A 12288-nucleotide genomic window follows, 5' to 3' on the forward strand; every position below is an offset into this window, starting at 1 on the left:
CTTCAAGCTTTAGATACATAAACAGAGGCGTTCAGGCAGCTGACAGTAGCGAGAGCAATGCATGGCCAGTGCTTTATGCAAGAACAGCAGCTGCTCTGAAAAATCCAGCCGTGCTTTCGCAGTGGGGCTCTGGAGGAGGATAGTGGTGCAACACTGCACCCCTAAAGTAAAGCCTCAGCTACAGGGCTAGCTTCACCAGCAGACCTCACAGGGTGAAGCCAGGGATTCCTGCTGACTGGGCATTTTAGAGATCAAGCAGTCAGTGCATCCCTCCCCCCCCCCGCCCCAGTATTTGTCCTGGCACCCTCTTCATTGCTGCAAGAGTAGCAGTAACTCCCATCTCATCAAAAGGCTCCTGAGAAAATCCCAGCCACCCAACAGATGTGAACTGAGTCCCTGACTCTGCTCACAGCCTGCTCCCTCAGTAACAGCTGTTTTACAAGCTGAGGCACCCTGAGGTTATGCCCAAGCCCAAACCCACGCGGATAGCTGTGGCAGTCCCTCTGCTCCCCACCTCTGCCCCTGTGCTGCTGAGCTGTCCAACAGCAGGCAAAGCATAGCATCATGAAGAGCAGCTCACCAGCCTCATATGGCACCCACCACAGGAGCCATCAGCCCCTGCAAGCAGACCTGGTCAGCACACAGCTCCCCACCATGAGGTGCTCCCCTGCCTACAGCCTGGTCTGCAAGGGAGCAAGACCAGCCCCTGCCAGCTGGGCAGGGACATGGTAAAACAATGCCAGCATCACTGCATGAGGCCATCAAGCCTAGGGAAGTCTCATTCAGATGGGTCAGAGAAGGCCAAGCCTTTAAGCTCCCCTCTCCCAGCACCAGCTCAGGCATTCCATAAGCCTTGCAGCAGCTCAAGCAAGTGCTGCAGGGGATGTGGTGCTGAGCAAAGATGCCCTTCTCTTCCCCAGTACATCTGCAAGGCAGCCTCTGGGACAGCACAGAGGGAACCCAACCCATCACAAGCTCCCCAGAGGCAAAATGCAATTAATTTGAAGGCAACCCCAGTACCTCAAGTGAGACTTGTTTCTGCACAACTCCCAATCCCTCTGCAAGCTCAGGAAACAAATGCAAGGTTATATATGGTCCCACTCCCCTCCAGATGCCAGCTCTTTGGAGCAATGTCAGTCCTGCATCTTGCACAGACACATCTGTCTATAAACACATTGCATCAGCTACAGAAACCAGCATGGAGGTTTTGGCTTCAAATGGAAAAAACAGGAGGAACAGGCATGTAACACTGACAGCAGGGACTGCTCAAAGCCTCATTTCATCCAGTTTTCTCTCTCCTGAGAGCAGCTCTTTAGTCTTCTCTTCAAACTCATGCTAAGCCTCTGGATTTTCCAGAGTCAACATGGGACAAGCCAGAAGATAGAAATAGTCACCAGGGATGCAACACAGTGCACTAATGAGCCAAAGGAAGTGTTGGATCTTTGGTTAGACCCTGTAATTCAGCTCAAGTGGCTGTTTCACCTCTGGCCTGTCAGATCAGCTTGCTAACCACAGACTGGGAAATAGCTCCCTGCTAGCTCTCAGCAGGAGATTTATCTTTGGCAGGGGCTGAAAACATCCCTGCCCCCCCCTCCCACTTTTGATTACGGAGAGGCCCAGAGATGCAGAAAGAGCTGTGCTATTAGTTTGCCAGGTATTTCAGGATCTCACCTTACACTGGAAGAGGATTAGGGCTAGGAAAGAATTTTGTCAAGATTAAGCAAAAGAAGCCAGTTCTGTTAAATAAAGTATCAGTTGTGGTGAACTGTCCCCAGAGGGGTTTGGGCTCCGGGGTAGGGTTTCTGGTCAGAGGAGATGGGCAGCCCCCAGGAGCTCTGGTACTGTAAGGCTCACAGCAGCCTGCAAGCTGAGCTGAGCTGGAGAAGCCCAGCTGAAGCCAACTGCTGTGGGAGAGGTCCCCAAAACCAACACCAATGGAGCTAGTGCAAAAGGTTGGATCCTTATCCTAAATGCCATAACACGACAAGCTCCCCAGCACTGAGAGGTACTGTCCTGGAAGAGACTCAGGTCCATAAGAGGCAGGACTGGTGCTTCCCACCGTCCTTCAATTTCAGTGTCTCCTGATTCCATTGAAAGCAGGATTTGACCTGAAAGTCACTAGGGAAAGGATGCGGCAGACCTCCTGCAGGTATTGGGGAGTTTCAGTGAGAGGGCTGGGCAGAGCACTGATCCCCGAAAACACACTCTGCCAGAAGTATTAGCACAGATCTAAAGTGATGCACTCATGTTGGTGACCAGGCTAAAATAAAGCCCCTCTAAGCTCAGCTCAAGACACAGCCCAGGAGCACTATCTGAGCATCCAGAAGATTGAACACTTGGCAGCTTCAGAATTCAGACCAAAGTGTTTGCCAACAGCAATCCTTGAAGACAGAGCTGGAAAGCTCCACAAGAAATCCTCTGCAACAGGTTCACCTGCACAGCATAACCAGCTCCACCTACAGTCTTCACCTGCAACCTCTAGCAAAAGTGTTGCTGTGCCCCCTGGGCTGCCTGGTTTTGTTTTATTGCAACACAATCAAGACAAAAAGTAAATCAACCTGTAGAGAGAAAACATTACAATGATGATATCTAAAGGTCTGAGCTCACCATAGCACTGACAGCCAGTCAATGCACTCAGCTCAGCAGGGGTTCACAGAGCAAGATCTACACTGGGAATTAGCTGCAGGCAGATCTGCACCATCCCTGTCCAGTAACAAGGTGGGGAGGCTACAAAGGTTGCATCAAACAATGTCATGAGAGCAACCTGCCAGGCCATGGATGTCAGAGCCTGGAAGTGGGCACTCTAACACAAGCCCTTGGTGATCCCACAGCTGAGCCCACAGAGAGGTCAGCAGCACCAACTTATGCCCACATCCAGGGCTGGGGAAGCTGGCACCTACAGCTGAGTGGTGGCAGCAGGGAACAGAAATAGAGCACTTGGAGGTGGAATATAAAGGGTAATAACTTGCTCTGACTGGAGGTTAGAATAGGTTTTACTGAAGCTGTGGGAGAGCCCACCTCTATCAGTGCCCACCTGGCAGTGCAGATGCTTTTGGAGAGGAGTTGTGACCAGCTCCTTTTGACATGTTGAAGGGCTTAAGATACAAAATAAGAAAGTGTCAAACCACAGGCCCTGTACACCAAAATGTTTCACCTCAGCAACCTGTCCCACCTAACTATGTTACACATGAATACACCACCCAGAGGTCACTCAGTACACACCCTTGTATCTCAAGCTTAATTTTGTTGGACTATAAGGATGAAAGAAAACTGAAAGTAGACCAAGAGGAAATGGAAGCTCATTCTTTTACTCCTAAGCTGACCTCCTCCACAAGGACTTGGTCTTGAATCCAGAGGCTGCTAGACCCCAGCTTGCTTTGGGAGGCTGCTCTACAATTTGGTCCCAGAGAGGTTTCCCAACAGCAGACCAAAGCCTTGGCTAAATTTCTGCCCATGCTTCCCAGTATTTCCGTAGCCAGGGGACAGCCAGTCAACATGTTTTTAAGCTCAGCTATGCCTCTGTGCATCTCAGTACTTCATTATTCACCTCCAGACAAAGTCACTTGTTGCTCCAGAGCACAAGCGGCTACCTCCTACCACGCACGTTAAATGGCCAGTTGTGCTCCTTCAGTCTCTGTAGCATTCTGAACAGTTTTTCCAAGAAAGGAAACTTTTGCTGCTGTTGTGAAACACGTCCACCTAATGCAAGGCAAATGCAGAAGTTAGAGCAAGCTAGTTTTTTTTCCCCGAGCTCTATAAGCGTCTGGCTATCCAATTAATGATATTTTAATGAGCTAGGCCAAATGAATCTGCTCATAAAATGCCTGCCAACTCCCATACTTCATGACATCCCATCAACATGAACTGCACGCTCCATGCTACCTTCCAAACCAGTACAGACTCAGCATTAACGTCAGATACTGTTGAGTTTGCATGTTCTGCAGCGGGTGTATAGGAGCGCTGTTCTGCTCCATGTTCTTTCCAAAGGAAGAGTTCAAGTTTTTTTAACCTGTCATTTCCCCTTCCCCCAAAAGAAGCCCTTCAGCAACTGAACCAGCAAAACATTCCCCCCACCTTGCCGAAGGAGGATTTCGGGTCACAAGCAAACTGGAGGACCACACGGCACATACAGGAGCTGTTTGATCCACTGGAAATAGAAAAATCTATTCTGATATATTTTTCCCCCCGTAGCTGTTGCAACAAACTCTATCAGCTAAAGCAAATCCCATACCTGCTGTGTTTATCCATGTAGTCACAAAATACTCCCTGTTCCACTTAGCACACTGCAAACACACATTACAATAAAATGTAAAGCTTACCGAGCTGATAAATTTCATAAGTGTATTTTATGACCGTATCTCGAGAGATAAGGCTCATTAGCACTTACAGCCATGATCTGAGGGAACCTTAAAAAGCACAGTCAAACAGTGGGGGGAAAAAAAAGAAAAACCAGGATTTTTGACATCTAGTTCCAAAAGGGTTAACCCTTTCCATCCAGCATCATAACTTCTAACTCCTACTCCCAGCTCTGGGTCCAGTCTTTCAGGAACACGTGCCCTGCCTGGCGTGCTGCTCCAGGACCTGCAGCAGTCTCATGCAACCACATCCTGCAGGAGGGACAGCCCCCCGGTCCTGGTGGCTGAGGGCTGCTCAGACTGAGAAACCAGCTGCATTAACATGCCACAAGCCACTAGAGAGCTTTTCTGTCTGCATGGAGCGAGGCTGCTTCCTTATGGAGGCAAGCCAGGGGCTCCGTGTGGTTGCAGTCCAGAGAGCCAGGTATGCAAAACTTTTGGGATCGCTTCAACACCACACCCCCTCAGGAAAACACTGGGAACCTGGCAGGTTCCTACCTGGAGGGTCAGAGAGCTTGGGATGAGGTTTAACATATGCTTTAGTATATAAAGTGCCATCCCACCCAGGAGTACTGTCTGCAGGACACAGCTGTAGCTGCATGGTTAGGCAAAAGTCAGAGTTTCCATATACAGCAGAGCAAAACAGTTTTAATGCTTTGAGCCGTCTCTGCTTAAATACCAAAATTTGGGATGGACTTGTCCATCAGTACCACAGACCAAGTGACCAGAAATTCAGCCACATGCTGAAGATGTCACTGCTCCATGTAACCAGAGCTGAGGATCTATGTGGAGCTTCTGGCAGTAGAAGTCTTTACACCTGCAGTAACCTGACCCAAGAGTCAGTGTTCAAGACACTTCCCCCTCATAGGAATATTCTAACAGGAAAGCTCAACAACCTCCAAAGAAAACTGCAAATCTTCCTTCCAACCCAAATCCCTCTCTTGAATTAAGAGGGATGAACAGGGACGTAAGTGGAAGACAGCACAGACAAGTGTCTTCAACTTTTCTGAGCTTTCTACGCCCCACCATCCCCATGCAGCTCTGCAGCAGAAACCACCTCGTGCACTGGAAACACAGGGGATGCCCTCCAGTTCTGTACTGCCTCTGCCTCTCAGACTGCTCCATGAGTACAGACAGCTTAGTTGAGTGTCTTCTGGCTTGGCTCTCCCACCAAAAAAATCTCAAGGAATCATTAAATATCAACATTTCACCAAAGGAAGACACCAGGGATGAAAACACTGTCAGCATCCACCTAAACGAGAGGAAGGGAGCATCCCTGGGGCAGGAACATCTCCAAGAAGCAACTACACCACCAGCAGAGAGCATTAAGCAGACAAAACAAAAGCAAACTGACAAAACCCAGTCCAGTTGGAAAGATTCAGACCAAGGAGCATCACACTGGATTCTCGATGCAGCCTCCTAGACCTTCCCCTCAACCCTCCCCCCTTAAAATCTCACAGCCTAATTCAATTACCCACCACTGAGTAAGCCTTAAGGCAATTCTCATTACACTTCGATAAAGCACAAGGCCTTTAATAATTAAACACTCATGGGCTTTTTGTGTTGGGGTTGTGGGGCTGACTCCCTTTTATTGTTGTTAGCAGCTTCCAAGAAAGCAAGTTAATCATTGACCAAGCCTTTCACCAGGAGACCAGAGTCCTATAGATCTCTGGTCTCCAGCTCTGCATCACTAGTCACATTAAAGGAAGTCACTGGCTGCCTCCTGCTTTGCCAAGTATTCACTTAATGGTCTCCTAACGAGCCACCCTCTCCCCCAGGAGTCATCTGTAGTGTTGGTGTCCATCCCAAAAAGGGGACAGTATTTGGACATGGGGTATGCACAGCACTCCCCATTAACCAGCTTGGTTTAGCTGCTGACCTTGCAACTAAGGGAAACTGAGGCACAAGGCAACTGTCCTCATGTCTCAAGCAAGATGGTCAACCCAGGGCATGAGTCCAAGGCATAAGCCTGTCTGAATGAAGCTCTGCTCCAGCACCACGCCACAGGTGGAGAGAGCCACCAGGCACCCCCCAGCCTGACGATGCAGGTCTGGGGGACCTCATATGCACGCTCAGAGCTACTTCTCCAATATTCCCAGGTTTGTCATCATCCCTAGGGCACTTCAATTCCACCTTCAAGTACCTACAAAGCAAATGCTTCATCTGGACAGGGGGCTCCCCTTTGCAAAGGAACAGGGGTTAAATGCTGCTTTCAGCTGGCACAGAGAGGCTAAGTGAAGGAGAGCAGCCCATCAAGGCAGGCAGAGCCTCTACGTGAGAACTCACCCAGCTGAAAAGGAGCAGGGAAAGCATCCAGGCCCACCCTTTCTATTCCAAGCAAACCCAGAAATCCAGCACCTTAAACCCCAGCCTCACCATCTGGGGGAAAGGCAGAGAAGCTCCTGGCAGCAGGGCAGGATGGCAGAGCCACCTCCCGGCACTCCAGCTGCGCTCAACTGTGCACTGCATTCCTCCCTCACCACCCGAGCCCAGGTTTTGTTTTTGGGTTGTGCCGAGAACCAGCTGCTCCATCTCACACACACGCCGGGGACAGGCAGTGTGTCTGGAAAGCAAACCCGGGGCTGCCTAGCTGCAGGGAGTTCACAGGCAGCGGGTGGGAGCGGCCAGGCGGGTGCATGGCCCCACACCACCATCAAGTGACAGGTACAGAGAGCCTGGATGTGCAGCAGCTGGGTGAGCACCTAGTACATCCACAGGCTGCAGTAGCTGGTCAGCAAAGGGCCAGTACCCATGGGGTTTGCTTTTATTGGAGGGGACGTTCAAGGTGGTACCGCACTTGTAGCAACCCCATCCAGAAGCTCTTGTTAACTCAGACCCTCCCGAGAAGCCCACCCCATGTGGGTGGTCACCAGCACCCAGACATCCATTCTAGTCCAGTGTTCACAGCAATTTTCTTCATTGTTTTGCCAAAAATCCCCCAGAATGCATGGCACATCACGCTTCCACCCCAGCAGCACCCAAAGCGTAGCTCAGGCATCTATCCTGCACCTGCCATGGGCAGCGAAACCATTCTGCACTTCCTGCACCAAGAACCCCAACGTGCAATCCAGCACCCGCTCTCAGTAGCAGCGTGTTGGTAAATTAGGGCAAGCTATGCTCCCCTCCCTCCCTCTCCCCCACGCAAGCATTTCAGGGTTCCTGTTGCCTGCGTGCAGGGTACGGATCAGTTTCATTTACGAAGAACATTGCAATCTGTCAATATAAACACTATGTGAGCATGAGCCACTTGTAACATTACTACTGTCTTGACAAGTGTTTGCAGAGGGGGCAGAGCTGCTCGCTCCTTCTGCAGAGGGAGGAGAGCAGAGCAAACGCCGAGCTGCAGAGAGCAACACTTCCCTCAGCAAAAAGTTAGGGGTGTATCAAAATGGAGTCCGGCCATAAATCAGAACACCCAGAAAGAAACAGAGGGGTTTTGATTTATGGCCCTGACACGATGCGATCTCAGAGCCGCAGAGCAGGCAGCTCAGGAAAGCAGCAAGCTCCTGCGGGCCAGCTCTCCATCCTAGGGCACCGCAGGGCTGGAGTTACTCAGCCTGCCTGTCACCCCAGCAGAGCTGATCTTGTCATCTGCCACCTCCAAAGCCCAGTAGTGCAGGGCCCAACACAGCTCCCAGATGCTGCTGTGGCATTTCCATCACCCCCAATTTTGTGGCGAAAAGGGAGGGAGGGGAGGTGCCCACACCCAAGGCTACAAGGCACAAGAGAAGCAGGAAGGGGAGGCAAGTGAAATGCAATGCCTTCTCAGGGATCCCAGCAGCCTGGGGCTGCTCCAAGCAATCCCCCATCAGCCAGCTCTAATACAGTGAAAATTAGTTTTAAGACAGCCCAGCTGCAGAGGAGAGGGCTGAACTTACAAGCAGGCTGGCTTGGGGCACAGCCTGTGCGCCTCACCAGGCTTGTCGCAGGGCAATGCATCCCCTTCTGGGGTCACATCTCCCACACATATCCCTATCCTAACATGCACCCTCACCAGCAGGCATCCCAATGGGTGACTTTGAACCTGCCACAAGCTCCTGGGCAGTGTCCCAAGCACGCTGCCCCCTCCATAATACCGGCAAGTCCCATTAGACAGGGCTTAGGAGATGCTCCATCACCACATCTCCAAGGCCAGCCTCCTTCAGCTGCTTTCTGTGACTAGGACCAACAAGTCCCTTCTGATCCTATAGGTCTATAAGGGACTCAGCCCTGCTCACTAGGGAAAGCACTAGCACCCCTTCAGCCCCTGCCGGGTCAGGTCAAGCTGGCAGCTTCTCCCCTCCTGCACCAGGGAGGAGGTCAGAAACACCCAGCGACCAGCGCTGAGGCTGCCAGCTTAACCCCAAGCAAGGGACAAGCCCGTCCCTCCCTGTCACCTTCAGCCCATGTCCTAACAGGGCAGCCTGGGGATGGAGAAGGCAGCAGCCTCCAGCTGTGGCCTCCCCAACCCAGCATCACCCCCACGCCATGGGGCAGGCGCAGACATAACTACATGCTGACACAATCTCGTTATCGTGTAACCATGCCCCATTCCGCCCCCCCCCCCCCCCCCCCAATTCCCTGGCAGGCCACACATTCGGAGACACCGAATTCTTTCCCTGAAATAAGACATTGGGGATGGGGGGGAAGGGATCACCCACAGCTGTCCCTACCCTCCGGCAGCCTGCAGAAGGGAGCAGCAAAGCTGCAGCACAACATCTGCTTTATGCAGCAGCTCTGCTCCAGCAGGGATGTCAGCACCTGGAGCAGAGGCTCTAGCAGGCCACCAAAGGGTGTCACAGTGGCTCTGATGGCACCTTGGAGTGGGAAGCAGCATCGCTTCCCCTGACTAGACAAGGTGTTGCATTAGCTGAGCCCACTTTGGCATTTCAGCTCAGTCCCAAAGCAAGGGGTGATGAATCCCATTTTTTGGGGGATGAAAGATTCACAACCAAATAACACCTGGGGCAGATCCTCCAGGCATGCAGCTACCTTTCTATAAGCAGGGTAGCAAGAAGGACTAATGCCAGCCATCACAGGGCACTTGAAGCATCAAGAGCTGTGCAGGAACACAAGTTTTTCCTGTGAGACTTCCAGGAAGAGCAAGCTCCTTTATCAGAGGTAAGGAAGCCAGCAGCGAGCAGGGCTCACCTCTCCCACACCCTTGTGGGATCACACATCAGTGGGAACCAAAGACCTCCATACTGACTATTCCCCCCATCCCCAGCAGCCCAGCAAGTGCAGGCTCCGCTGCAGGCTCCTTGGAAGAACAAAGAGGAGATTAGCAGCACATGCTGCTAAGGGGCAAGCAGGATGCTTTGCATAAGCAAACTTCTCTGCGTACCGCAGCAACCTCGGAGCGCTGGAGAGCACATCTGAGCGGGCGCACATCTGGCAGCATCTCCTCTCCCCTCTTCTCGCCAGGGAGGGAGTCTCAAATCAGAAACGGCAGCTGTCCTGATGCACAGGGAATAACCCCGGGGGCGGTCAGGACACCAGACCATCAGCACGCTGCCCTCAGCTCAACATCTTTACCCTGAATTTAAGTCTATGCCAGCCCCAGGAGGCCAGGAGCAAAATTCCATAAGCCAGTGAGCAGGAGGTGTTACCTGCTGTGCCGCAGCAGATACCAGTGCCGCACGGATTAACAGCAAGGTTACAGCCAAGCTCCTTACAAGCCCCAACAGTCCCCCAGGCACACTACAACTGCTCGGTGCCGGTGGTCCTCAGCAGATACACGAGCTCCCGGGCTCAGTGCAGCCCTCACTGTGCGCTGAAGCAGGAGAAAAAGGATTTTTTTCCCCCAAACCTGCATGCACAGGACAGGCGGTTTCCTCGCTAAAGCAGCCCCAGCAGCAGGAAGTTAAACAGCTCTCAAGTTGGAAAGAGAAGATGTAAGTAGCACTGCTCGGAGAACTTTGCCAGACCACAAGCAATGGACAAGCCTCAACACCGAGATTTGTTTTACTGGAAAGAGGGGGGGGAAAACCTCAACTCTGCTCCGGCTTCCTTGGGGCCGGTCCAGTGGCTCCTACCAGCGGCCACAGCACACCATCCCAAACCGAAGCGAGAACCACCGCTCCTACAGCTGAGCCAGGTGCTCACACCCTGGCCCCGACCTCATTATTTGGGTAGGGTCTTCCCGACAAGAAAACGCAACCCCCCAAAAAAATCAAGGCTGGGACAATAGGAGAAGAAAAATCAGCAGACCCTCCGTGCAGGAGAGGGTTTTGTAAAGGGGCTACGATTATGGGGTGAGTTTAAGGGGGTCGGGGGGGGGGGGGGTTCGTGGGGCTTAGCCCCCGGCCGGGACAGGGGGCTCGGATCCACCTGCGGGGTGCGGAGCGGGCGCGGGCCGGTGCCGCCCCCTGCCGACCGCTGCGCAGCGCTCAGGTGAGCGCCGGGGGCACCAGGATGCGGGGCAGCCCCGGGAGGGGACCGGGGGAACCTCGGCTTTTTGGGGCGCAAGCCTTGCTCAGGCTGGGGACAGCGGGATGCACCTCCTGCTATGGGAAATAACCCCGCTGGGGGGATGCTGACAGCACCTGTGCATAAAGTAGGGGGAAGGAGAGGATTTGGGGTGCCCCGTGCTGGCAGCACCCCTAAAAAAAATCCCGGTACCCTCCGTGCAGGGCACGGTCACCCGTCCGATCGGGGCAGGGCGGATCCAAACCCTTCCCTGCGAGCCGGGGGTGGGATAGGGGAGTCCGGCCCCGGGACAGCACGGAGCGGGTGCCGGCTGTCAGCAGGGGATGCCCAGCACCTTCCAGCGAGAGGAGACAGCAGGCATGCACAGCATCCCCTCCTCGGGGCGAGCAAGGTGCAAAACCTCATTTTTTCCCACAAAATAAAAAATAAATAAAAAATAAAAATAAAAAAAATAAAAAAATTAAAAAAGGAAAAAAGCGGAGGAGCCGGCACCTACCCGAAGTAGGCGGCGGAGGGCCGCGGGGCGCAGGCGAGCAGCCCTAGGAGCGCGCAGGAGGAGAGCCATCCCAGCAGGACGTGTCCATCCAGCATCTTGCAGCGGCGCCGGCGCTGCTCATCTCGTTCCCCCGCCGCGCCCGCTGCGCCCCGGCCGCCCCGCGCCGCCTCTTATAGCGCCCGGCCGGCGAGGGGAGGGGCCATGGGGTGTGGGGAGGGGCTAAGGGGAGGGGAGGGGAGGGGTCAAGGGGAGGGGAGGGGAAGGGGAGGGGTGGGCACGCCCTGAGGTCCGTCCTCCCCCTCCTCCGGGAGGCGGGCGGAGAGGGGAAGGACGGGGAGGGACGGGACGGGGACAGGGATGGGATAGGGACGGGGACAGGGTTGGGGGGGGACAGGACAGGGACAGGGATGCGATGGGATAGGGACGGGGACAGGGAGAGGGACAGGGATGGGACAGGGACAGGACGGGGCCGGGACGGGACGGGACGGGGATGGAGATGGGGACAGAGACGGGATGGGGACAGAGACGGGATGGGGACAGCACAGGGACAGGGACAGGGATGCGATGGGATAGGGACGGGGACAGGGAGGGGGACAAGGACGGGATGGGCACAGCGATGGGGACCGGATAGGGACAGGGATGGGATAGGGACAGGGACAGGGACAGGGGCAGGGACAGGGGCAGGGACAGGGATGGGATGGGCACAGGGACGGGGACAGGGGCAGGGGCAGGGGCAGGGATGGGATGGGCACAGGGATGGGGACAGGACAAGGACAGGAACAAGGACAGGGACAGGGATGGGATAGGGATGGGGACAGGGCTGGGGACAGGGACAGGGACAGGACGGGGACAGGACGGGGACAGGGACAGGACGGGGATGGGATGGGGATAAGGACAGGACAGGGATGGGGATGGGGATGGGGACAGGGATGGGATGATATGGGATGGGGACAGGGACAGGGATGGGATGATATGGGATAGGGACAGGGAAGGGGATGGGGATGGGGTCGGAATAGGGACAGGGATGGG

General features: G+C 54.0%; 1 protein-coding gene across 2 annotated transcripts in view; it reads right to left on the reverse strand.

Annotated features, from left to right (window-relative positions):
- Positions 1-11405, reverse strand: part of WNT9A (Wnt family member 9A) — a 53650-nt gene extending 42245 nt beyond the window's left edge. For both annotated transcript variants that reach the window (XM_040549668.1, XM_040549669.1), the window contains exon 1: positions 11260-11405. In XM_040549668.1, the coding sequence (XP_040405602.1) occupies positions 11260-11354 (95 nt within the window). In that variant the 5' untranslated portion in view covers positions 11355-11405. The remainder of the gene's footprint in view (positions 1-11259) is intronic.
- Positions 11406-12288: the final 883 nt, after the last annotated feature.

Source organism: Cygnus olor, chromosome 2, assembly GCF_009769625.2.
Source record: "Cygnus olor isolate bCygOlo1 chromosome 2, bCygOlo1.pri.v2, whole genome shotgun sequence".
Taxonomy (NCBI): Eukaryota; Metazoa; Chordata; class Aves; order Anseriformes; family Anatidae; genus Cygnus; species Cygnus olor.